The 26,911-nt window shown below is 34.2% G+C and overlaps 4 protein-coding genes across 5 annotated transcripts; 3 read left to right on the top strand and 1 right to left on the bottom strand.

The window, feature by feature from the left end:
* The first annotated feature begins 5,295 nt into the window (after window positions 1-5,295).
* LOC132635107 (small heat shock protein, chloroplastic-like) lies at window positions 5,296-6,781 on the top strand. Its single transcript, XM_060351341.1, has 2 exons — window positions 5,296-5,620; window positions 6,219-6,781. The coding sequence occupies exons 1-2, from the start codon at window positions 5,422-5,424 to the stop codon at window positions 6,641-6,643; spliced, it is 624 nt and encodes a 207-aa protein (XP_060207324.1). The 5' UTR covers window positions 5,296-5,421; the 3' UTR covers window positions 6,644-6,781.
* A 1,429-nt stretch (window positions 6,782-8,210) lies between these two features.
* On the top strand, window positions 8,211-9,932 carry LOC132638157 (heat shock 22 kDa protein, mitochondrial-like). The gene is made up of 2 exons (XM_060355129.1): window positions 8,211-8,584; window positions 9,393-9,932. Exons 1-2 carry the CDS (start codon window positions 8,368-8,370, stop codon window positions 9,746-9,748), a joined length of 573 nt encoding a protein of 190 aa, XP_060211112.1. The 5' UTR covers window positions 8,211-8,367; the 3' UTR covers window positions 9,749-9,932.
* A 7,123-nt stretch (window positions 9,933-17,055) lies between these two features.
* LOC132635106 (14.7 kDa heat shock protein-like) lies at window positions 17,056-20,092 on the top strand. Its single transcript, XM_060351340.1, has 2 exons — window positions 17,056-17,321; window positions 19,186-20,092. The coding sequence occupies exons 1-2, from the start codon at window positions 17,165-17,167 to the stop codon at window positions 19,521-19,523; spliced, it is 495 nt and encodes a 164-aa protein (XP_060207323.1). The 5' UTR covers window positions 17,056-17,164; the 3' UTR covers window positions 19,524-20,092.
* A 361-nt stretch (window positions 20,093-20,453) lies between these two features.
* LOC132635105 (uncharacterized) lies at window positions 20,454-26,047 on the bottom strand. Of its 2 annotated transcripts, XR_009580440.1 has the most exons (4): window positions 25,720-26,047; window positions 24,737-25,163; window positions 21,200-21,281; window positions 20,454-20,716 (listed from the first exon to the last, which is right to left on the bottom strand). XR_009580440.1 is itself a non-coding variant. In XM_060351339.1 (3 exons), exons 1-2 carry the CDS (start codon window positions 25,963-25,965, stop codon window positions 24,738-24,740), a joined length of 672 nt encoding a protein of 223 aa, XP_060207322.1. In that variant the 5' UTR covers window positions 25,966-26,045; the 3' UTR covers window positions 22,592-23,285; window position 24,737. The 2 variants fall into 2 exon arrangements, 1 of the variants encoding a protein (XP_060207322.1); XM_060351339.1 differs by lacking the exons at window positions 20,454-20,716; window positions 21,200-21,281 and adding an exon at window positions 22,592-23,285 and having other exon boundaries at window positions 25,720-26,045.
* Window positions 26,048-26,911: the final 864 nt, after the last annotated feature.

The raw sequence follows: 26,911 nt of genomic DNA, 5'->3' as shown, positions 1-26,911 counted from the left end.
TATTGATTATAGCAATATGATATTGTAGCATCATCTAGGAGCAAGAGAATAGGTTGTTGTTGTAGAAACACCATTGATGAGAGTTGTGGAGCTTCATGCCCACCAAGTGTTTGATAAAATGTTTCAGTATATTTCAGTGTATTTCTGTGTATCAACAAACAATATATCTAATTTTTCAATATATTTCAGTGTATTATTTCACTGTATTTAAATGTATTTATCTTTTGGTGTAGAGCCTATTTTTACTCCACTTTGTTTTCACGATTTTTGTATTTCGCTGTATTTCAATGTATTTATGCATTTTGTATTTCTAATTTATGAAATAGTTTGTGATATATTTCATTGTATTCCATTATATATACACATACTACAACTTTATATTTCCTAAACAATCAATCATATTTCATTGTATTCCAGCGTATATTTTTCTATATTTGGAACTTTTCAGATCTTTAGTGATTTTTGAATTCAAAAAGTTTTGATTGTGATAAAAGTTGAGAGAGATTAGTGAGTTGTTATGGAATGCGTGAAATATATTTGATTTAGTTTAACTTACCATTTAAAAAGAAAAAAAAGAATCTGTTCCAAAATAGCCTATTTTTACTCAACCCGATTTTGTATTTCCGTGTATTTCAAAAAATCTGTTCCATAAATAGCTCCTGATTTCACTAGAGTGTTTTTACTGTTCACTGTATTTATCTATATTTCAAAAAAAAAAAAAAATACACGCGTTTTTAAAGAAAAGTAGCTAAGCTTGGTAATTTTGCATTTTATAGTTATATCTAGTTAGAAGCCAATAAAATGTAGCTATTTATGTAAGTTTCACATCAAATTATCTAGTGGCATGTCAATGACATAGCCAAAATATCGAGGTCGTTCATCGTTTTTGTTCCTCGATTTTCGACCTTTTTTGGCAGTGTCTTTACATTTGCGATCTTCGTTCACGATCAAATCCATCAACGAAGTTCAAATCAAGATGCCAAACAGACTGTTCAAATATTTCGTTCCTGAAAATTGAATCTTAAATTCAGGTTCGTGACGAGCATCAAGTGTTTGTGAAGCACAACAAATTCAAAACCAAGCTCTTGATTTAAATTCAAAGTCTATCAAAATTCAAGATTAAATTCTCGGGCCCATGAAACGATATTCATGAGCAGAAGAATCAGAAGACTACATCTCTTTAAATTTGAGATATTCTAGAGATTATAACTCTCATTAATTTTAAGTTAAATACTACATTGTTACACCATTTCTTCTCTCTGTTATTTTAGATACGAAAATTTATGTTTACACGAGTCTCTGCAAATTTTAATATTTAAGTTACACGTGTTGATATATGTAAAAAATTGCTTATACTAAATTATTTATCCAATTTCACCTTACCAAATTGATTAGGGCTGTTTAAAATCGAATCGTAACCGATAATCCAACCACAAAATTGGCTTTTTCACTTATTGGTATTGGGTTATCGGATTAACAGTTGGTGAACGGATTAAAATTTTATAGTTAGCAGCTTATCGGTGCAGGGTGAATTACTCAATTTCCTTATCGGATAAACCATTAACCCGTTAAGAATTATCATATTCATATTTTTACCCCTAAGTATATACATAGCTGGAAATTTTGTATTCATAGATAGCTGAAATTCTAAAAAGAGTAAAAACTTTTAAGTGTAATACATTGGGTAGGAAGAGAAATCGCTGCAATTGACCTCCACTAAATCTGTTGCCATTTTCAATTTTCAGTTTCTGCATTCCATCACCCAGTTAGTTGTGAAGCCTTATTTGGTTCAAAATTCATAGTGAAAATGCTTATTCTTTATCTTTTGCTCAGACAAGTTATGTCCCCGTTTTGGAGTTGTGAAAAAGAACTTGGCAGTGCAGTTGGCACAAACAGTTGTGCATTGGTAAATCATAGAAAGTTATCTCTCAGTAAGTTGATACTCAATTTGCATAAAATCAATATATAATATAAAGTTAGGCATAAACAATCCTATGTGACACCTCTCTATGACTTCCATTAGCATTTATCTTTTTTCTCAATTTTTTGACATTTTCTTGTTCATTTCTCTATTTTACTAAATAAAATAAAATATTAAAATTTTCATTACTCACCCATAATAAAGACTCATTCACCATTTAATGTTATTATTTTTTCCATCACTTCCCCTATAATTATTGTGATTACTTTGTATTAAATTTATTATGAGTAAAAGCAATGAACCTTCCTCTCATTCTACTCATTCAATTCAACTAAATTCAATATATATATATATATATATATATATATATATATATATATATATATATATATATATATATACACTCATTTTTTGCACCATTCCTCTCATTGATTATATTTAAAAGCCTATGTAAAGGCAATAAGTAATTATAGTAAATAATTGAGAATAATGAAGAGTCATAGTATGGGCACCGTTACCTACAAAGTGAAGAATGAGGCTGTGAGGCAATAAAGAATTGCACTAATAAATGATAATGAAGAGTGGTAGAGTCATTTTGAAACTGAAGAAATTAATTCTTTCCTGAAATCTCCTCTGTTCCTTCTATAGTTTTATTCCTCCGTTTTCTGCCACAAACAATCTTCTTAATCTACCTTTTCCTTTCTTCTTCCCATTTTTTTTTAGGTAGATTTTGTGTTTTGCAATGTACTTGAAACTTTTTCCAGAAATGCTTAAAATTAGAAGTCAACTGTTATTATTCTTTTTTGTTTTTGTTTCCCATTTTCATTAATTTAAGTTGAGAATGTTATATTGTTGATCTCTGTTTGAGGCTTTTCCTAATTTAATTATTGAAAATTGGAATATTACATGTGCTTAGAGTGTCGGTTTCTGGTGTTTCATTCTTCCACTTTTTCTATGATTTTTTATATTTTATTAACTTTAGCTTTGTTGATTATTGCAGGTTGTTCGGTTTGTGAATTGCTGATTTGGATTATTTTTGTTTTAAAGATATTGTTAAAATTATTCCGCCAAGCGAATTTTTAAATCTATTATGAAAAACTATAGTTACATCGCTCATTACTTTTTGGTAGGACTAATTTGCTTCTTCTTTTCATGCTGGCACATATAAAATCCTATCATCAGTGATCAAACATTCACTGCTATTGATCTGAAGATAATATTGCATGGACTGTTTTAGAGCAGATTAAGTTTAAGGAGAAGGAGAGAGAGAGTTGCGGCAAGATTCAAAATCTACACTTTTTTTTAAGTAAAGTTTACCCGCTAAATACATAAATGTATATATGTAAATACCTCTTCAGATATGTAGATATGTAAGACTTAGTTAATTTCGATCTACAATTTTTGGGTTTACAATTGAATGGAGAAAATATGTGATCAAATAGTCTATAACGTTCTTACATGTTGTGCTTGGAAATTTTTATATATATATATATATATATATATATATTTTTTTTTAATATTGCTAATATTTGTTATTATATTTCCATGCAGGAATATATTAGAAAGTATGGACATGATTAAAGATTCTGAAGAAAGAACTTGAATCAGAATTGGAACAACTAACTACGCCTCTTTCACTTTGGGAAATGGTAATTTTGTGTAATTCTCTGTAAAATAGTTTAAATCTTATCAATGAATAGCCTATTTCCTAATGTTTTTGCCTTAATTGTTTGAAATTGACTATATTTCGTTTCCTTTAGATTTAACAATATTATATAAACCATTAAAAAACTAAAAATTATCTTAAATTTTTTCTTTCAATATATTAAAAAGTGATACTTTCACTATTTTCATTTAGAATTTTAAGCGTAGTATCTTCTCTAATTTTCCTTTATCTTATACCTTCTGGAAATAAAATAATTCTCTAATATATTTATAAAAAAAAAACGAATGAATAAAGAATATAATACCAAGGATGAAAACAATGAAAAGGGACAAAACTTTCTTGTGTTTATGTTTTTTTTTTTTTATATTTATTCTTAAATTAATATTAAGAAAACTATATGTTGTGTTTAATTTTTTCTCTCTTTTTCTAAATTGAACTGTTCAATATGATAAATATCATATTATTATTTTTTTGGTTTAATTTGATACATGATATCATCCAATTATGGCTAATGACATAACAAGATATGTCATTATTTTTATCATATAAGACATATTATCTTGATTAATTATCTAAATTCATGTATTGAGAAAACATATGCATTGTAATCAGAATTTTTATATTATTGAAATTATTGAGAAAAAGTATATAGTGTATTTTGTGAAGATGAAGGTTTTACGCCTCCATATTTAAAACGCGGAAGAAATGAAGGTAGAAAATATTCTTTCAATTAATGAGAAGTTAAAATGAGTCATATCATTCAGCATATGCTTCTATATATGTAAGTGGATACAATGTCTCTTCATTTCCTGTCACATTCTCATCAAGTCTAGATTTTTTTTTTGTTTTTTGTTTTTTACTGTCTTTTGCTTTTTATAAGTGCAAGAAATGGATGGAAGCCTATGATTTCACTCAAAGAGATGGGGGATAAACTTGATCAAAAGAATATATAAATATTAGTCTTTTTATAATAATTACAACAATAAATTCTGTCATAAATAATTTTCTTTAATGATCGCGCAAAGCGCGAGCTAATTCACTAGTGGTAAGACTAAATGTGATGCTCTTACTGAGATCTTGTAGATAAGGGTATGATTTCCATATAGTGTGTAGAATCAGTTTTTAACTAGGACATTTTCATTATGACTACATTTAATTTTCATTGTCTCTTATATCTAAGTCAGTACACCGCCCGATAATTGTTAACCCGATATCGAACCAACCGATATCTTATCGGTTGGCTAGCAGATTACTGCATTTAAAAGTCGATAACCGATAAATCGAACCGTTAAGAGTAATTCGTCCGATCCGCCCGATAAGCACCCCTAAAATTGATACCTATTTTATTAAAATAGATAGATACGTGCAATCACTTCATTTTTTAGTTTATGATTTTGTAAATAACCTTTACAAGCAATTTACAAAAAATTAAACTCATTTCAATAAATTTGGCTGAATTAGCATGAATTACTTAGTCACTAACCAGTGTGTAATTTATATTTTAGGAGACACTTGGTAAATGCTTAGCCAAAAAGCAATTTAGGACACAATAGTAATGAATAATTTGAAAAAAAATCCGTAACGGATGGATATGTCTACTAGCGTCTAGAAAGTTCTTCATAAAATTGGCAGCACCACAACTCTGGAACGTTCTACAAGACGCTTCCATGAATTTCTGGAATCCTTGTTCTCCCCTTCTCCAAGTCACTACTACAGCATATAAAAGCGAAACACTATACGCGCATTTGTTCAACCTTATCCAGCAAATACAAAGCAACTCAGCTCTGTCTTTCTCTTCAAAAGCTAGTTAGTAATCAATCGTTGATTAGCAGAAATGGCAACTTCACTTGCTCTCAGGAGGGCCGCCGCCGCCTCAACTCTATTCAGCAGGCGTGTTGCTCCCTCTGTTGTCAGATCATTCAATACTAACACTCAGATGACTGCTTTTGATGAAGATGATCGTGCCGTTGACGTTGACCGCCGGGATCGCTCTGTCTCTCGCCGTAGGGATGCTTTCCCTACTTTCTTCTCAGGTTAGTCATCTACTCTTTTACATCTGATTTTTACTCAAATTTGTGTTCCAGCATATGATAATAATTAGTCTCTTCTGTTAAACTTGCTACTACTGTATTTTTTTCAGACTCATTTGAACTTCTAGTTTAACAATAGTATATGCTTTTTCTCAGGTTTGTCTGTTTCAAACTCATTTGGACTTTCGGTTTAACGAATTTGTTTCATCTACTTCTTCGCATCTCTGTTTTACTCCAATTTGTAATCCAGTATGATAATTAGTCGGTTCTGTTAAACTAGCTACTACCAGCAGTGATGGATCTACATTTTAAATTTAATAAATTCAATTTTTCAGATTTTCGGGTATTACGATTAAATTTATGGATTCAAATCTAATAATTAATGAGATCTTAGTATGGTTATTCTCCGTACTATATCGATGTTGCATTCATTACATAATTAGTTGTTTAGTTGCAGGAGGAGTTCATAAAACTTAGTTTATGGGCCTGCCTGTATTAAGGCTTATTAATAAATTCATATTTTTTACCTTGCATGTCTATCCAAAAAATAGTATAGTAGTACTATATGTCTTTGACTCGTTTGATGTTTTGGTGTAAACAGATGTGTTTGATCCATTTTCACCACCAAGGAGCGTGAGCCAGCTACTAAACATGATGGACCAAATGATGGATTCTCCATTTGCAACAGCACCTCGTGGTATGGGCACCGGAGTCCTACCAAGGAGAGGATGGGACGTGAAGGAGGACGACAACGCTCTGTATTTAAAAATGGACATGCCTGGGCTTGACAAGGAGAACGTAAAGGTTTCAGTTGAGGAGAACATGCTGATTATTAAAGGAGAAGGTGAGAAAGAATCTGAGGATGAAGAGTATAGAAGGAGGTATTCAACTAGGCTGGAAATTCCTCCGAATTTGTACAAATTGGATGGGATTAAGGCAGAGATGAAGAATGGGGTTCTCAAAGTGGCTGTGCCGAAGGTGAAGGAAGAAGAGAGGAAGGATGTTTTCAATGTTCAAGTTGAGTGAGATTTCAGTGCCTACTTTGGTTTTGTTCTAGCTAGGTTGGGCTTTAGTGATCTCTGTGAGAAAAATAAACGATGACCTGCTAAAAAAATGGAAATACGGTTGTAATTGTCTTTTTGGATCAATTGAAGTTGTTGAATACACTGTGCATCACCTTACAGCTACAATATTTTCTTTTGTCATGTATATCTTGTGAGCGTGGTAGTATTATCGTACCACTGGCAAGTTAATTGCTTTAATGCTTTTCGTAGAGAAGAGAATTGAGTTAGTGGAATTCTTTAAAAAGAATGCAAAAGAATTAGTTTTGTCTCCAAATTTGAATTCACTTTTTTTATAAATGCAAATAAAAAATAATTAAAGGAGAAGGGGAGAAAGAATCAGAAGAAGAGAGGAAGGATGGAAATTCCTCAGAAGTTGTACAAATTGGATAGGATTAAGGCAGAGATGAAGGATGGGTACTTAAAGGTGGCGGTTCCAAAGGGGGAGGAAGAAGAGGAGGATGCTTTCAATGTTCCTCCTTTTTTTTTTTTTTTTTTTTTTTTTTCTAGCTAGGATGGGCTTTAGTGATCTCTGTGTGAAAAATAAAAGATGACCTGCTAGAAAAACTCGAAATATGGTTGTAATTGTCTCTTTAGAGTAGCTCAAGTTGTTGAGTATACTGTGTATTAACTACTAATTACGTAATGTATGTTTTTTCTTGGCACATTAGTTTAACTTTGATTATTTTCATTTTACACTCGAACTTGTGTTTTTCTAAGCTACAGAACTCAAGACTGACGCATTATCAGATAAAAAAGGGTCAGCGCAATTTAACTAGTCAAATGCAATCAAAAACTCATGAATCATATTTGAAAGTGAAAATTTGAGTTTGGAAACTTAAACGGATATTCATTCATCAAATTTGAAGATGAAAATTCGAAAATAGGAACTTAAACTAGTAATAGTTTTTAGAGACGTTACATTAGTTTCGCTATGCATACTAGAAAAAGGTGTTTGTCGTGATTAGAGTGCATTTATTTATCATAAAACTAATGACCATTGAATCACGTATTGATATTGTATAAACCTTAACTACATATTGTCGCAGTCGCCAACAGAAATTGAAAATGCCATGATCGAAGTATCATCTTTCAAGAATACCTGCTGTACCTGGTCTGTGTTGCCGTGATTGCACTCATCGGTATTCAACATAAATTGCTAAAAAGGAGTAGGTTTAGAGCACCTAATTAACCATTCGATATGCAAGCGATCAGAGTGACCTTATTTATCCTAGCATTCGTGCCTTCTTTCTAGAGGTGGCAAATGGCCGGTTTGGGTCGCCAAAACGCGTTAGTAAATAAAGGGGTCATAACTCAACCCGTACACAATTTACTTGGTTAATACCGGGTGGGTCAATATGTTTAAAATATAAGTTGTAATAGTGTATAATTTAAATTTTTTAAAAAGTATATGAAAAATATCCTTTAACTGTCCAAATAGCAATTAAGAGAGTCTTTTGGAATGGAGGGAGTATTATAAAAATGTGAAAATACAAACTTATGCAACAAAGTTGTTTGTCCAGGGCCAAAAATTAAATACCAACACATATAAAGTCTATTTTACCCCTTCTGATCATATTTTGAGCGTGAATATTGGAGGAACCTGGCTTGAAGGTCAAGAAAAATTCTACAACAATACTCTATTTTCAGCTTGAGCAAGAAGAAAACTGCAGAAACTGTGCTGCAACAATGGCGTTTCGGACTGCTTTAAGGAGAATGAACACTTCATCAACCCTTCTCTACAACTTCCTCAACAAGTCTCCTTCTTCTTCGAGAGCACCGTTAACTTCTCGTTTCTTAAGCTATACGGGTAGTGTTCCTGTTGTGGATTCCAATGAAGAAAGCTTCACCATTAATGCCTGTGGTGGTTCCTTTGTCCGCTCTGAGCAGTTCCCTATTCAACGCGGTATTATAATCGTTATTCTCTCTATTTTGCACCATTTCATTTTGCAGAATTTTGATCCTCTTTATTTTATATATTCTTTTTGGTTACATACTAGTTGGAGTAATTATACTCCGTGGCAGTTTATTAAAGTTTGCTACTTAGTTACTATATACATTCCCAGATTTGTCTTTTAGAAGTAGTTCCTAAAATGTATGTCCATACTGGAACTACCAAAATCCTTAGATTTTATATGTATCTATTGTTAGAAATATGTATTCGATAATAACTGGAACAGAATCCAGAAAATAAATGTAAAAGGACTAATTCAAGCCCACTGAATTCACGGTGTTTCCTTAAGCAAATTGTTCCCCACAATGTAATCGAGGTTATGGAATATATCCTCCCAGGATAGAACAAATTAATAACAAGCGTAGCGGTATGTCTAACACCGGTGAACGGAGAACGCAACAGGCAACAGCAAATCTCACGGAATTTATTCGAAGTGCTAGCAAGAAGACAGCCAGAATTTTCGTAAGTAAAATATGAGGAAACGGACAGATATTTATAGCCAACAAAGAGTAGTGTGAACAGGTGCACATATCAATGTATGCAGAACCACCTTTCAACGCGGTATTTTGGTTCTTTGTGTTTAAACCATCTTTAGTTTGCAATTTCTTGTACTGTCGTATTGCGTGAAATTGCTTACTATGTGTCAGAGAGAACTGATTTTATGTATTTATTTTATATCTGGGACAATTTTCGCAGTCTTTTCAATTCCAAATTTAGAAATGTCTGATGATGTTGGTGTTTTTTCATACTTACTGTGAAGGTGTATGTGATATATACATGGAAAACCCCTTCCAAATTTCTGGCCCTCGAGGGGCGTACGAGGCCAAGAATATGGAGGAGGGAATGTATGTGAGAATGGAAATGCCGGGTATTGATAAAGAAGATGTGAAGGTGTCGATTAATTACGGGCATATCAGCATAAAAGGTGAAGGAAAAAAGGAGTCTATGCATGAAGACAGTGGGAGAACTTACAGTGCAAACATTGACATCTGTTCGCATTCATATCAACCTCAGTTTATGCAAGCAGAGATGAAGAATGGTGTTCTTAGGATGTTAATCCCTAAGTCTAAGACTCCTCAGGAAGTGAATGGCTCTTATAAGATAAAGGTTAAGTAAGTTTATTGTGGACTATCATGTTATTGATCTCATTTGAACTATAGATTTGCACAACATTAATGAAGAAATACTTGTGTGCAGATAGCTCCTTAGATGTTTTGTTGGAAAAAATCACTTGTTGCTGAATATTTTGAGTAACTGCATGGATTTTGTGATATCGGTTGCTCGTTTAGCTTGATTTTTGACGTGCTGACTATAATTCCCATAAGTATTCTGCTGCTATCTGCTTATTGATTATGTCGTATTGGAAAAATCTGTCATCTCGCATTTTTGAGTATTTGAGGTAGCATTAGTTAGTTCTGTTTAGGCATAATGTGTTGTGATGTGAGTACTTAAAATAGAAGATTGGTTTCTTTTGAAAATTTTATTTGTTATTGAGCATGATTAAGCACTTATGGTATTGTTACAACAAATTAATTGCACTGCTATAAAAAACAGGACCTCTCTTCAGGAACTTTTGTTATTCCATAATTAACACAGTGAAAATCATCTCATTCTCTTATACAAACATGTTTGCTGGGAATCTTGTGGATGATACTTTAAGCTGAATGTTGAGTTTCTTGAAGTTTTTAGGGATTTGTCTAATAAAATTTCAACAGCCTTTACTGGTAAAATAAGTGCAGCAGCTTTCTAATGGGATAATGTTGTGTTTGTTTGCTCCTGTTTGTAACAATCAAACATGGATATATCTGGAAGTGTTTGGTAAATAAGAGATTCAGTTATTTGTAGCTATTATCTCAGTGGCTTCTTTCTCTCTTCTAAAGGCTTTGGTTAGGTTTCCTGAATGCAAACTCAATCTTTGTATATGTTCAATTATGCTCAATTTCCATCAACATGGATATGTAGTACTAAGTCTTGTTTCCTTATGATTGCAACACACACAACTAAGGGTTATTTTTGCATTCATTATCAGAAAGTTTGAACTAGTACCTTGTTAGAGTGCATTGGTTCTAAGAAATCTTCTTTGTTGCCATACGCTGCTGAGTATATTTGCCTTATTCAGGGGATTATAGTAGTACATGCTTCCAATTTTTGGTTTTGGAGAATGAGGTGAGACTCGGGTACAGGTTATATATGTTGCAATATTGTCATGTTGATTTTTTCTGAGCTACCGTAACTCGTTATGACTCTGTCTGTATGTCTCTATGATGTGGAAAATGTTCCTAATCTTGAATTTGGTAGACATCTTATGTCGGTCTGTATTTTCCGCCCCGCAGTCTGTAGTTCTAATCTCTTGTAAATATATTAAGCCGTTCAGGTAGATTATTTTGTGAAACATAAGGCATGCTTATGTTATAGCTGGCGTTGCCAATTAAGTAGATTTAGTATACTTGCCTTACAATTTCAGTGGGTCAATATAACGAACCCATATTGTATGGAGATTGATAGTTCGAATGACACGTACAATTATGAGAGTTCATCTCCAAATTAGTAATCAAATCTTCCAAGGAAAGAAAAATATAAAAAGGAAGAAGGGAGGGAGGTTCCAGAATTAACCTAAGCAACTAAGAAAATAAAGAGACAACTTCATAGCATAACCCTAATGGAATAGTTACCCTTCTATATATAGCCATCCTCACACATAGTGCACATGCTCCTTTTAACCGGGGTCCCAAAGGTAATTTGACATTTTCCCATCCAAGTTCATAATAGTCAAGGAGGCACCTTTGTTCATCTTGCTATTCTGCTGTCATTATTTTCTTTTCGGACCTGCTTTGATTTCACTTCTTTTGAGCCGAGAGACTATCAGAAACATCCTCTCTACCTCACAAAGGTAAGGGTAATGTCTGCATACATCCTACCCTTCTCATACCCCTCTTGTAGAATTACACTGGGCATCTGATGCTAGATATATCAGCGTCAAGACTTGTACCAAATGTTGATCAATTTGATTTAATAAAACAAGAGCAGTTGACTAATATTTGGGATTGAAATGTGATGAGCTAGCATAACGTGACTACATCTTAAGGTAGGAGGACTAAATAGATGCTCTGATTTTTTTAAGCCACGTTTTCCCTTTCTCAGGGCCGATTCGCGTGTGCGTATATATGTACATATCATCAACACACATAAGCAAAATCATTCTTTAGTTTTTACTTTCAGCTGTTCTGATTTCACATTCTGCTGTATATCTTGTAGCGTATCATCACACTCACACACACACTCTACATTCTTGAGTTAAAGTAGTAAATAACTTTTCTTTCATTTCCAGTTTTGGACACGCATTTGGTTTGTTGCAACAGCCAATAGCAATGGTAGTGGTGGCGATACATGATTTATGTTGTGCAACATGGGGAGGGAGAGGGGGGAAATAACGGAAACTGGCAAATATTATTTATTTTCCTGTAAATGGATGTATAAGAAGTGTAGCTACTCAGTTCAGTTCTTGGTGGATAGAGTTATCCCGTATTTGTGTTCGTGAAAAGTAGCAAGTACCTTGTGAAATTAATCAAGGTGTGCATAAGCTGGACCGGACACCACAGTTATAAAATAAAGAAAAAGTGTAGCTCAAAATTTAGGTGTCAATCAGAAGATATATTTTTTAAAAGCAAAGCTTATAGCAAAAGTGTACTAAAAATAAATGTCATATTTCTGTGAAGATTCGATCTTTTACATCTTTAAATGAAAGAAGTCATACCAATTAGATATCACACAATTTTCAAATTGGTGTCTTTTTTTGTCAATCATTTAAGAAATTATCTGGTGAAGATCGAACTTTTGCTCATTTTAAAATACAAATTAGCAATTCTGCAATGAATTATCACTCAATTCTCAAATTGGTGTCTCTTTTCTTTCAACAATTTTTTTAAAACTACATACTTCTCTTTAACAGCATCCGCATATAGTAGCATCCCTCTATGGTAGCTAACTTTTTTCGGAACCGATCTTTTATATCATATTTTACTTCTCGCTTTTTTTACTTATAACAGCAACAACTATCTTCATAACAATACGCTTTTTGTAAAATCCCCTCCCCCCCCCCCCTCCCTATAACAATTATTTTCTTTTTTTAGTAATATAATAATTAACCATCTTTATAAAAATAGAATATCTGTAGAGATTTTGCCCATTCTCTATAGCATCCAAAAAATTTCAGACTCAGCGATGCGGTTATAGAGAGATTTGACTTGATCTTTTTTTCTGTTTTCTTTGGGGTGAGGTGAGGAAGGTTTTGCTTGACTAGGGGCCTTTATATGAAATGTCTCAAATTTTTTGTGCGGTGTGGCCTGCAAATGCACTGGTCTTTAATTTTTGGCTCTCAAATTGGTGGTCTTTAATTTTGTCTATTTCGCCTAATACCATGAGGTTTGGGTTCGAACTTCGGCTCAGTAAAAAAAAAAAAAAAAAAAAGATAATTTTGCAAGGCAAAATTTTGTAGTAAAGTTAGGCCTTAAGGCAGAGTTTTGCCTGCAGGTATAAGGCAAAACTCTGCCTCATCAGGCAGAGTTTAAATGCAAACTCTACGTTAAGCCTGAATGCAGGCAAAATTCTGCCGAATCTTTACCTTGCTAATCCAAACTCTACCTTACGATTTTTTTAAAAAAAATTTTTGATTGAGCAGGGGTTCGAACTCGAAACCAAGAGGTTGTAGCGAAAGGACAAAAATTAAAGACCACCAATTTAATGGATAAAAATTAAAGACCACCCCAAAATCATTTTTTTTGCGCGGATTTCCCTTCTTTTGGGGTGGTCTTTAAATTTTGCCCCTCATATTTGTGGTCTTTAAATTATGCATCTCATATTGCCGGTCTTTAATTTTTGCCCTTCGCATTGCAACACTGAGCGTTCACGCAGAAATCATGAGGTTCTGAGTTCGAACCCCCGCTCAAGCATAAATTAAAAAAGAAAGCTGCAAGCCAAGGTTTGGGTCGCGTGTATGCCGGACCCGGCATAAACTTATGAAGGAATTACCAAAGTTATGCCGGACCCGGCATACTCATGCCTTATGGGCAGACTTGGCATAAGTATGCTGGGTTCGGCATAACTTTGGTAATTCCTTCATAAGTTTATGCCGGGTCCGGCATAACTTTGAGATCTCATGTCAACTTTTTACAGATTTTGTGACATCAAAATTCTCTATTAAAATTCAAGTGGTTTTTGTGTCAATGTGGCCTAAAGACTTTCTTTGCTACATTTCCTGTATTGGATATATTATAACTGCTCTTGTTAATATATTATGGGGTAGTGTTAGAAAAGAGTAGTTGTCGTGATTTTGTTCCATTATATCTAAGCCTAGTTTTTCATGAGTATTAACACTATGATAATTGTTGACAACATTTGCATGACGATGAGTGGAAGAGGTCACGCACAAAGTTTTTACCATGAAGCCTTTTAGTTCTGTAATAATATTGAAAGGAGGACAATGAAATTCTTCCTAGGTACCCTCATCCGGTAGGGGCATACTTTTAATGGACAAACTTTGATGCCGGACCCGGCATAAACTTGTGAAGGAATTACCAAAGTTATGCCAGACCCGGCATACCTATGCCAAGTTTGCCTATAAGGCATAAGTATGACGGGACCGGCATAAGTTTGGTAATTCCTTAACAAGTTTATGCCGTTGGGGGCATACTTTTAATGGGCAAACTTTTATGCCGGATCCGGCATAAACTTGTGAAGGAATTACCAAAGTTATGCCGGACCCGGCATACTTATGCCAAGTCTGCCCATAAGGCATAAGTATGTCGGGTCCAGCATAACTTTGGTAATTCCTTCACAAGTGTATGCCGGTGATGGCATAGCGAATTTAAACTCTGCCTTGCGAATTTTTTTAAAATTTTTTGACTGTGTGGGGGTTCGAACCTGGAACCCATGGGATTACATCGAAGGGCAAAAGTTAAAGATTTCAAATATGAGGGGCAAAATTTAAAGACCACCCCAAAAGAAGGGCAATTCTGCGAATTGCCCCCTCAAAATAGGGCCATTCCTGCGAATTGCCCAAAGGTCTCAGTAATTTGCACGATTTCCCTTAAAAGGCGCTGGTCTTTAATTTTCCCCCCTCAAATTGCTGGTCTTTAATTTTTGGCCTTTACTTAAAAAAGTGGCCAAAAATATCCCGAGATTCTACGTTTGAACTCCCGCTCAGTCAATTTTTTTTTATGTAAGGCATAAGTTCATACGAATGCCTATTCGCTATGTAGTTACATAAAAACTATGCCGGATACAGCAAAGGTTTCTATGAAATTACATAGAACCTATGCCTCAAGGCATAAGTTCATATGAAGCTATGCCTATTCGCTATGTAGTTACATAGATACTATGCTGGACATGGCAAAGGTTTTTATGAAAACTACATAAAATCTATGCCTATAGGCATAGTTGCGAAATTAAGGCACAACTTCATTTCCCCGAACCTTTGTCGGATAAGGCACAGGTTCTATATAACTTCGCCCGAATAACCTATGCCTTGTGAAATTATTATTATTTTCGATTCTGCTGGGAATCGAACCCAGAATCTCTGATGCGAAAAATGTACTTTAGCCTATAAATTTTCATTAAATGAGAAGTAGGGACAAAAATTAACCCCGTTTGGACATGGTTTGAAACCATCTTTGGACATACAATTTGGATATTTTAAGTTGTATTTTCTCTTATAGACATAAAAACCCCACAAGTTGTGAAAACTATCAAAACATTCTCAATTCTTATACAATCTTACCAAATGAGCAAATCATACTTTATAACAAAATTAGTACACTACTAGAAGGCTTTTCTAAAAAATGCAACATCAATTAATCAAACTTTACTTCAATAAAATTGAAAATTTAACATGAATAGTAATGTAACTACTATTTAATATAATCTTCCCACATAAATTAAAGGTTGGTGGAAGTTAATGAGATTGGTAAATGATTGATGGGGGTAATTGTCAAAAATATTTACCAACTTATGAATCTTTTTTTTTCAAACTATTAACTTATGAGTTAAATTTTGTATTTAAAAAAGTTGAAACCATGGTTTCAAACCCCAAACCATGCTTTTTGGATGATTTGGGTTCAAACCATGGTTTCAAATCAGGTTTCAAATCATGACTGAAAATTAATGACCAAACGCTGGTTAGAAACCATGGTTTGAAAATTGATGGCCAAACGCCTACTAAAGACCAGCGAATTGAGGGATAAAAATTAGGGAAAATGACATTGTGTATCCTCTCAGCCAAACTAATCCCACATTTAACCACTGTTTGGGCTTAATCCCACTAGGTATCCGTTCAGCCTAAAATAATGCCAAAAAATGGCCGGTCGGCCCAAAATAATGCCAAGACTGGCCGGCCCAACAGCCCAGCGCTTAAAAAAAAAGTCTTTTTAGTCGCCACAAAAAAGTCGCCACTAACGGGCTGCTACAGCATATATATACATATGTTGGAATTATATATACACTTTATATACAAGAATTATACATTTTATACACATATGCTGGAATTAATCTTACATTTATTATACATAAATTATACGTTAATTATACATTTATTATAAACATATTATACAATAATGATATGATATTTATTTTTAACATATACAATAGTGATACATATTATATACCACAATGATACGATTTCTATGATACATTTTTTATACGTATGATGCACTTTCTATACAAGACTGATATAGTTTATATACACATGCTGGAATTATATATACACTTTCTATACAAAAATGATACATATTATATACAAAAATGATACAATTTTCTATTCTATAATACACATTATATACACAAATGATACATATTATATACAAAAATGATACATACCTTAGTGATTCATATTTTATATAGTTTCTATACATTATAGATAGGTACTGATACATATTTTTATGCACAAACGATACATATTATATACAAAAATCGCCTCAGAGTTTTTTGGGATATTTCTTATTAAATATACACATATTATACATGTTTTGGGATATTTAACCTTTAGTGACGACTTTTTTAATTGCCACTAAAAATCCTAATTTTTCTGTAGCAGCCCTAAAAGTCGTCACAAAAAGTTTGACTTTAAAAAAAAAAAAAAAAAAAAAACAACGATGGGGCTGTTGGACCACCCAGCCTTTAGTAGCGACTTTTTAAATCTTTTATGGCGACTTGCTACAGATTTGCCTGCCGGATGGGAATAATTTATGGGCTAATTTTTGGGTTTGAAAATAAATGAGCCAGCGCATGAGATTATTTATGGCCGAACAGCCATTTGTGTCCTTTTCCCTAAAAATTAAAGACCAATCCGTTTGAAATGTGTCCACCCACGTAGTTAAAATGGGCCTAACGGCCCAAAGGAAGCTAATAGGAGAGAAGTTGGTGTCCAAGGCAACAGAAACATTCAACCAAATCCAAAGTAGCATATTATATTTGCATAAACCCTCTCTAAAACCCTTGATTGAGAAAATCACAAAGTTGTGTTTAATCAATCAGGAAAATATGTCTTGTTCAATGGCTCTAAGTCTGAGAAAAGCAGCTGGAGCTTCAACACTCTTCAAATTCCTCTGCCCCAAATCCCATTTTACCACTGCTGCACCTTCAATCACACGCTTTTTTTCTTCCACTAGCAAGGATCAGAGCAACTCTACTGACCCAAGTAATTTATTCATCCCTTTAGCTCTTTTCTTATTCCGAAAATTACACTCTTATGTCTATTTTTTAAAATATTTACGTTACGTAGCCCATACTGTGTATAAACACCCGATTTAGCCAATATTTATGTATAATGCTTTCCCCCCAGATATAATGTTGTATATTGGCCTATGTAGCGTAAATATTTTCAAAAGATATAACCCTTTCTTATTTGCATGTTATGTTCATTCATATTAGGTAGATATTTTAGGATTAAGTTTAGTCAATTATTGACTCATTTTTGTTATGTCCGGAGTCTTCTTTAGTTTAGTTAGAGATTCGGTTAAAGTATAGAAATTGGTGTTAGAATTAGAGAATACTGCTAATTTATCCTATAGAGAAATTGAGTAGAGGTATGGAACAAACACCAAGATGGAGCTAAACTTTGGTGATTAGAGTTACCTGGTATATGTACACCAGTGTTGGTGGGAGGTAATAGGTATCTGGTGTGTGATAGTCGAGTTGCACACAAGTTGGCCTAGATATAACCATTATAAGAGATGGAGCTATAAAAGATTCTTATAGCTGGAGCACCTGGGAGTGTGACCTAGTGATCGTAGTACACCCATATGTTAAACATATAGATGAAGTCACTTCAAAACGAACCACCTATGAGCAGGGGCGGATGGAGCATTATAATTTGGGGTTCAATTGAACCCCAAACTTTTAATGCGGTGTACAAATTTATATGAAAAAATTACTAAACTTATAATAAATAGTAGATATGAACCCATAACTATAGAAATACAATGGTTCAATGCTAAAAAAATTTAAAGGTTGAACCCCAAGAGTTTAAATCCTAAATCCGCCTCTGCCTATGAGTTAAAACTTGACATTTAGATAGAGGAGGAAGCAGAAAGAAAAATCTATATACTTTACGAAAAAAATAAAAAAATCTTTATATGCTATTATCATTCGAGGAATTCATAACAACACCATGAACAATGAGATCTCTGTCTCGTTTACAGTTTACCTACTCGACGGGTAGACTCAATAGAATAAGAGTTAAGAGGCTTGACCTAAAGCCACACCCCCCCCCCCCCCCCCCCCCCAAAAAAAAAAAAAAACCCCGCGAAAGAAGTGGATGTACTGTTGTAAACTTGGAGATTAGGGAGACAAAAGCACTACGTGATTTCTTTCCATTGGCCTAAGCATTGTGGACAGTGTACTTAAGGGGTATCAACCGACGCCTTCATTTGGAAAATTATACTGTGTAGCTAAAGTAAAAATGTTTTTTTTTATGGCCCCTTGGCTTCTTTGTGGATTTACATCTTTATATTTTGAACCCCCCCCCCCCCCCCCCCCCCCCCCCCCCGCCCCCCCTCTTCCCCGTGAAAATTCTGGCTCCGCCACTAGTGGACAAAGTTACTCGACACCTATGCTAGTGGGAGGTAGCAACTGTACAGTGGAATGGTCGAGGTGCGCGAAATATGGCTCAGATATCAACATTATCAAAAAAGAAAAAAAAAAAAGGTTTCAAATAGCCAGTCCGAACTAGTTTGAGATTGAACCGTAATAGTTGCTGCTATTATTTAGTAACCCCGCTGTCCAACTTTATGTGATACACTTTCCTTTTTAGTCTGTCCAAAAAGAATGGTACATTTCTATATTTAGAAATAATTTAACTTAAAACTTCCCCTTTTACCCTTAGCTAAATGATTTACAACCACACAAATATTTATGACTTGTTTTAGACCACAAGTTTCAAAAGTCTCCCTTTCTTTCTTAATCTCCGTGCCTAGTCAAACTATATCACATAAATTGGGACGAATGGAGTATCATTTAAATGTCAAAGTCCTGTTTTTCAATTTCCCTGTGTTTATTTGCAGTTATGGTAAAGGGTGCTCCACAAGAATTCAAGATGGAGAACCCATTTCAGTCAGCAGGACCAAAGGAGGTGCTAGAAGTGGATAATGTGAAGGATGGTATACTCATAAGAGTGGCAATGCCTGGTGTCGGTGAAGATGGGATTAAGGTATGGTTAGAGGACAACACAGTTTACTTCACTGGCAGAGGAGAAATTGAAGTGGAATCTGAGGAATCAGGGAGGAAATATGGAGGGAGTCTTGAGTTTAGTACTGATTGCTGTAAAGCTAAGCAGGTTGAAGCACAAATGAAGAATGGTATTCTTAGAATGGTAATTAAAGGTGATATGGGAGAAGATTGACTGTCTTAATGTTCTTTTTTTGTTCATCTTGTTGATATATGATATATCCTAGACATGATGTATGAAAACGTAAAGAGGCCGCAAACAAGTTAAGATCATCTGTTACATGGCAAGGTTTTGTTCAAAAGATGACGAGAGAATAATGTTACTAGACGTGGTCAGGTTATATTGGGACTCATTAAGGAGATGAACTTTGTAGTATTTGGGGAAATATTTGATCAAAGGTCTATACTATATGATGGTCGTTAGAATTACTTAATCAATTGGGAGTAATTGCAAACATTCTTTGAGAAAAATGGTATTTCTTGTTGTGTGTCCCTTGAATCGTATTACTCCTTTTGTTTCCACTTTGTTTGGCACATTTACCATTTGGACTTTTGAGAATGAAATAGGTTCCTCTTTGAATTATTAGTAACTACTTTGACTTATAGTAGTATTTTTTATGTAGTTTCTAAATAAGCAAATCTTAATGGAGCTCAATTAGCTACTTGGGTTTCTGAATGGTGAAGTCATTGGTTCCTTAATTGGTGCTGATTCTAAGTGTCAATCTAGAACTTATCTTTCTGCGACTCGATTAGAAATGACAAATTTTAACTGCATTATGGGATTGATAAACTATGTTAGCATGTTAACGTTACTATATAAAGATATCATTTCATAGTTAGGATTGCTTCACTGCTTTGATGATTGTCTCAGACAGTTGAACTGATTTAATTTTTTTCGTATGCGGTACAGTATTTTCTTTGCTACTCAATTAGCAAGGAAAATATTTTGTTTTATGAGATTGCTTTAACTGCGTTAAGCATGTTATTGTGTTTAAAGAGGAGGGCCTGAGTATAAAGAAACTGGATACTTTATACACGAAATCAAAAGGAGAAAATCATAGTATTCAAATGGAAACACAAGATTCCCAACAAATAAACACTTGAAAGAATATGTATTTGATCCCTTGTTAGCATGATAAATTCATAATTATCCACCCCATGATAGACTTTGTTCGTTGGATTAATGAACCATCTTCTTGGTCGTGATCCAACGGAACCTCAGTGAATTAAAGAACGCGAAAATCTGGCTATGGTGCTCGTTGATCATGTGGCTCTTTACTGCACTATCTTTTTCCTGGGGATGATTTCTAACATCTCCTCTAATAATCACTTGCTTTCTCCCAGCATCTATTGTATACTCCCTCAACCCTGCCAATATTAGTCAATAGTTAAAATTCATTTCATTTGCATGTACATTTATACAAGCAATTTTTGTACTATCAGGTCAACTACTATTTCATCATACTAAGTGAACTAGTAACCTTGAAACTAAGGCAAGCAACTTGCTATTCTTCCGGCACATATAAGTGCTAAGAGTTGATGAAAGAAAAATAAAACATGACCGTGGGAGTGGGATTCCACCTACATAGTGAAAAATAGCAATTTTAACTTCAAATTTCAGCACCCAAGGTTGTGGCCTAGTGGTCAATGAAGTGGATTGAGAGTCATGAGGTCTTGGGTTCTTCCTAGCGGAAAAAAAAAAACTAGGTGTTTTCTTCCTATCTGTCCACGCCTAGATGAATAGAGTTACCCGATATATGTGTTAGTCGAGGTACGTGCAACCTTACTTGGATGTCATGGTTATGGTTATTAAAAAAAAAAAAAAAAAATTATGGGAAGAGTCTTTCTCACCTGTTATCCTTGAGAGAACTTGAGATATTCTAAGCCTGCAATGTGTGCATCCTAAATTTGCATTCACCACCACCACCTGAAACTAATATCACCAACCCTCATACATAAGAAACTAAAACAAGTCCAACACCATGAATAGATGTTGCCAAAATAGAAGTCATCGTCATAAAACACAAAGATAATGAAAGAAAAATGCATAATTAAGAACCTACAGAAGGAAGCTTAAGATTAGCGACGTGTAACAGAGTCTGCTTTCGACATTTTGATTTCTCCATGCTATTGCTCCTCAGATTTTCCTTTGATGGTTATAAACTTATAATTAATGATGATTAAGAGGAAGAGAGTTGTTGGCCTAATTGGCTAATTGTATTGTATTCTACAGCCTGGTCAACAGATATATTAATGCTTCCTAATACTTATCCTAACTAATCACTTCTCCAACATATACGCTAATGCATCCAAAGTATAAATACAGACTAGATCATTTATTATTATAACCCCGCCTTTATGTGCCAGATTGCAGAGATTAAGGGTGTGTTTGGTACGAAGGAAAATGTTTTCTGCAAAGTAAATAATTTTCTTACTTATTATCTGGTGTTTGGTAAGTAATAGTAAGAAAATATAGGACCAAACACGATCATATATAATTAGAGGGTGAGGAGGAAACAATGAACATAAAATCGGAACTTGTTTAACTTACTCCAGCTAGGGAAGTCACAAAAAAATTAGAAAACATTTTCCAAAAGATATTTTCGTTTATACCAAACACACCCTAAGATAAATGCATTCAAAACTAGCAGACTGAGAATAATGAGGAACAGTTAGGCAAGAGTTTGGCACGTTATGGCCTCAATAACGAACTTATACCTTTTTAACTGAAGGTGGTTTTCATGTTCCCATCAAATACTTGTATTCAAATACTAATAATATTAGTAGGTGCTCATATTCAGACAGAGACCAGAAGAATCAGAGAGCTTTGCCCAAAGATTAGTTTATTTTATCCGTAGGGGAAGTACCATAATTTATTTAGTCCGTGAAGCAGGTTAACAGCTACTAGTAAGAGATCATGGAGTATAATAATATAAGAAATGGACACCTAATTATACTTCGAATATTTAAGAATGCCGCCAACATTCTTTAATTACGAATCGAAGGACACCACTACGGTGCGAGGTTAGACAATAACCTCAATTTGTATATTAAAATTATAAGTATATACATGTAGGATTTGGATTACATATCCACATGAGTTTTTATTCTCCAATAATATGCATGTTTAATCTCCCATTTTATGACATATTGACCAATAAATCAGCTTTATCCTTCCCCTAGACTTAGAGGAGATTGATAGAAGATTCCACTCGTGTATAACATGCTTTCACAACAAGAAAAAAAAAAAAACAGTAGCTTCCTTTATTACGAAACTGTGATGAACTTGTACATTCTTTTAAAAGAAAATTCTTTTGGTCTGTGAAAAGTCAATACCCAAACCCAACGTATTGATTGGACAATGCCAACCTAAGCTCCCATAAGAAAGAGGCAGTGAGAATTGGACTCGACACAGGAGGAGATTCTCACCGACATCACTATACTGTAACTCAATGCCCACCCAAGATCCCGTAAATGTATTTTACACTATTAAAAAAAAGACAACGTAAAACTTCATTGAGGGCAAGCTCGAGTAATTCTGACATACTGGAATCATAAAATTCGTGGCCTACGTGCTAATAAGTAGACAAGTAAATAGTAATATCAAAGTTCCAGAATTGAGCTGCTCAGAAGGATTTACAGGACAAGCCGGGGGGGGGGGGGGGGGGGGTTGTGGTTAGGACTGGTTTTTGACTTGTTCTACTTTAGAAATTAGCAAGAATCCTTCCAAACCATTCCTCAGCATATGATACACACTCTGTACAGGATTTGGACTCTCCAACCAACATCATGCTCTTGCCAAACTATCGTAGATACAATGCTGAAATTGAAATTGACATATCCAAGAATAGAACTCCATTCAGCCATATTTTTCTTCAAGAGCTCTCAGATAACAACTCTAGGTACAATAGATTCACTTTCTTTGTGTTTCATTGCCCTGCATGAAGACACAGAAAGGAAGGGCAATCATGATGCATGATGATTCCCAAGCTCCGAAAGTATCGCAAAATCCATAGTTACAATAATCTTGAGAAGAACAAATACATAAAGGTAAAGAAAGTTTCCAGCTTTTAACAAATCAAAACAATCTCTACTCAGCCGGAATTTCACCAACCACCAGGCTATGCAGTTGCTCAAATGATTCCTATTTAGAAACGCAATAATTCCTCCATTTCCCCCTTCTTCTTTTTTACAAATGAGATACAGATGCATGAAATTGAGTACACAACACTTAAAATAGACTTCATGAGTACTTGCAAAATACAAAAATCTATATCTAAAAAATGAAAATGTGTTCCACTCTTGACTCGTCCTGTAACTTAAGCTATATCAAAATGTTAGACAGCATGCTTTTTGAATTTTACACAACTATTTCAAGAAAAAGAAATCCTGATGAGATTTATAAGAGGTCTCAAGAGGGATATTACTCTCCTAGACTAATTGACACAGGACAGAACTAACAGGTATTCTCACTGCAAGTCCGTGTCTAACAGTCGAGGAACAAACTAATCTTAAAGAGATTCCATTTAAATTAATACCAAGATGAACCATCAATTTTTGGTAAAGCGTTTGATATTTACATTCTCACTCATTATATTACACTGGATCACCATGCTATAACATTGCAAAGCCTAAGTGAGAACTTATCAACTTAAAGCTCCAATAGAAGTTCATGATATTCAAATCAAAAGCCCTAGTATCCCACGAGAAATCTGAAGCATGGATTAGGTTAGTCCTGTACCTCTATGAAGCTTTCCAAAACCAGAAGACACAGGATGGAAGATACTTCCAGAGTTTGCTTGGTAGAGTTTTGTCAGCAATCCTTCTAGATTACAGACTACTTTAAAAGAAAGAGTGCACTTTACACACGAACCCTACGTTAAAAGAGTGTACTTTCTTTCCATATGAACCGCCAGAATCTTAGAGCTCGAAGAAAGGTCAAGAAGAAACTTTACCTTGACTATGGTTACTACAAAAAATCTTCACAAGGTAAAGAGGATAGTCTTGCATTATTATGCAAAAAGTCACACAGTCCTCGGTTTCCAAGAGGTAAGTTTTAGTCTCCTTGCAGTACTGTTTAAAATGTTTAGTACCAAAGGTAATCGAGATTTGAGGCACTTTGATTTGCTCAAAAAGAGAAATCTTTATCACTTTTCAGTTACTAACTAAACTAGTTCTGAACCTAAACCACCACCAACTACAAGCTTGAAAGAAATTGAAACACATGAAAATGTTAACTACAAGCAATTATCTTTAAGCTTTACGAATGACCATAAATTTGTAGCTTATTACATTGAAAAACATCAACAAATTCTAAAACAAACAAGCAATGATCTTTACAAAGCAGAACGAACAACTCGTTAAAAACTTCAAAGTGCCAATACTCACCTCATCTTCGTCGCGAAAATCCTCCATCTCTTCGATTCTTGTCCATCAACAGAGCTCTTTCTCTTCCCTTCTCCTTCCTCTCTCTGTCCAACCGCTCTTTTCGCAATTCCTCCACCGTCTTCTTCCCATTATTACTCTTCTTCACAGGCCTTGAATAATCATCATTATCTTCGTCATCACTCTTTTCATCATCTTTCGGTTTCTCCAAATACCAAGGCAATTTCGTTCCTTTACCAACAATTCCATACCCTAACCTGTAAACCTCATCCTCAGCAGTAATAACCCTAGGCGGTTCCACTTTCTTCGCTCTCTTATTATTATTCCTTCTGTTTTTCTCCTCATCATCTTCTACTTTATTAACTGGATCGAAAATTCGAATCCCTTCGAACAAGTTGATGTGGTTAGAATCCTTTTTCTGAACTTTCTCCTACAAAATCACATTTCCAAATTGATTTAAAAAGTTTTAACTGTAAATATCGAGACATATTAGTTTCTACATGATCTTTAGCATGTACTCCCTCTGTCCCAATTTATACGAGGGTTTACCTATTTGGGAAGTCAAATAACTCTTTCTTTGACTACAATTTTCTCCAGCTCTTCTTATATATTACGAATTATTAGTTATGCACACATATACTCCCTTCATCCCAATTTAAATGATATAGTTTGAGTAGACACGGAATTTAAGAAAGATATGAAGACTTTAGGGAAAGTTTTAAGTTTAGATTATTGCTGTATCATTCTTTTCTAGACAAACTAAAAAAAAGTGTGTCGCATAATCTCTCCCAGGGGAGTAATACTCATTAGATAGTTTTCAAATATATAAATTTTATTATGAAATACCTGAGGAACCTATGTTAATTTGAAATTGAGTTAAAGAAAAAATTATTTGACTCCCCCAATAGGTTAGCCCTCATATAAATTGGGACGGAGTATTTTGAAACAATTAAACAATATATATAAAAGCTAAAGTGATGTTACACCTCTGTATGACGGTCGTGTTTAGATGATGATTGTGGGCCACGCGCGGATGATGATGATTGTAAGCCACGCGCTTGACGGAGTTGTTCGAGGCGATATTCGGAGTCGCGTTTACGAGATTGTGCTTGTTTGAGTTGTTCTTCTTTAGCTGCTTCTTCTTCGTCTTTTTTCACTTTCTCTCGGTTATCGAAATTGTATACGTTCCATCGTTTTTGTGGGAGGATGTTTAGACCTCCATGCCCTCCCATTTTGGTTGGAAGAACGATTTTCGTGGATGGATTTGGCAAATTGATAGACCTAATTTTTGGAATTCAACTTGATTAGGAGATCGATATCGGGTCGGTTTCTGGTTCAAGCTTTTTTATAATGGGCCGTGCCTGCCTTCTACCGCACTGGCCCAATAAGAGGGAAACCAGAGTTTAGTTTCATACAATTTTGACTATTTTACAGTGAATTACTCCCTCCGTTCCAAAAAAATTGTCTTACTTAAGGTTGTTTCCAAAAGATTGACATATTTATATATTTAGAAATAATTTAACTTTATGAGATGATTTACAGCAACATAAATATCTAAGACTTGTTTTGGACCACATATTCAAAAGTGTTCCTTTAATTCTTAAACTCCGTGTCAAGTCAAACTAAGACAATTTTTTGAAATGGAGGGAGTATTATTTTAGTATCATTTGCACTTCTGGCTGGTCTCTAAACTTTTGTCTCTCAAAAAAAAATATTTTTTTCGCAGCGTATAAGTTTATTTTCACATTACAATATATCAAAAGTTATGCCCTGCCCTTAAATAATTTATACCCCGCTAAACATAGGTTCAATTTGAAGGACAAAAATTAAAGATCAGCGCATTTGAAGGAAAACTGTGCAATTTCTTCATTATTCTACTCTATTCTTCTTCTTTTTTTCCGAATTCAACTCCATCCTTGAATTACAGTTATATGTAACTCTATATATGATGTCGTGGTTAAACTAAATAAAGAAACATCTAGATATAGTTTATATGGTTGGAGAAAATGATTTAATATGAACATCGGAAAGTCGAAAACTATGTCACTTTATCCAAAACAAAAAAAGGGGAAAACATAGATATAAGGATTTCGGATATTTATTTATACATTTGGCCTTGATATATTTTTGTAGGGTAATAGCACCTTCAACTTTCAAAATCACAACTCCTAGCTAATC

This window comes from Lycium barbarum, chromosome 4 (genome assembly GCF_019175385.1).
Source record: "Lycium barbarum isolate Lr01 chromosome 4, ASM1917538v2, whole genome shotgun sequence".
NCBI classification, from domain to species: Eukaryota; Viridiplantae; Streptophyta; class Magnoliopsida; order Solanales; family Solanaceae; genus Lycium; species Lycium barbarum.
Note: the sequence above shows the minus strand (reverse complement) of the source record. Positions and strands in the feature narration are given on the sequence as shown.

Coding starts and splice junctions, on each gene's coding strand:
- LOC132635106 (XM_060351340.1), top strand. CDS start 17,165: ATGTCTTGTTCAATGGCTCTAAGTCTGAGAAAAGCAGCTGGAGCTTCA. Junction 17,322..19,185: donor GAGCAACTCTACTGACCCAA/GTAATTTATTCA, acceptor GTTTATTTGCAG/TTATGGTAAAGGGTGCTCCA.
- LOC132635107 (XM_060351341.1), top strand. CDS start 5,422: ATGGCAACTTCACTTGCTCTCAGGAGGGCCGCCGCCGCCTCAACTCTA. Junction 5,621..6,218: donor TTTCCCTACTTTCTTCTCAG/GTTAGTCATCTA, acceptor TGGTGTAAACAG/ATGTGTTTGATCCATTTTCA.
- LOC132638157 (XM_060355129.1), top strand. CDS start 8,368: ATGGCGTTTCGGACTGCTTTAAGGAGAATGAACACTTCATCAACCCTT. Junction 8,585..9,392: donor GCAGTTCCCTATTCAACGCG/GTATTATAATCG, acceptor CTTACTGTGAAG/GTGTATGTGATATATACATG.
- LOC132635105 (XM_060351339.1), bottom strand. CDS start 25,965: ATGGGAGGGCATGGAGGTCTAAACATCCTCCCACAAAAACGATGGAAC. Junction 25,164..25,719: donor AACACGACCGTCATACAGAG/GTGTAACATCAC, acceptor GTGATTTTGTAG/GAGAAAGTTCAGAAAAAGGA.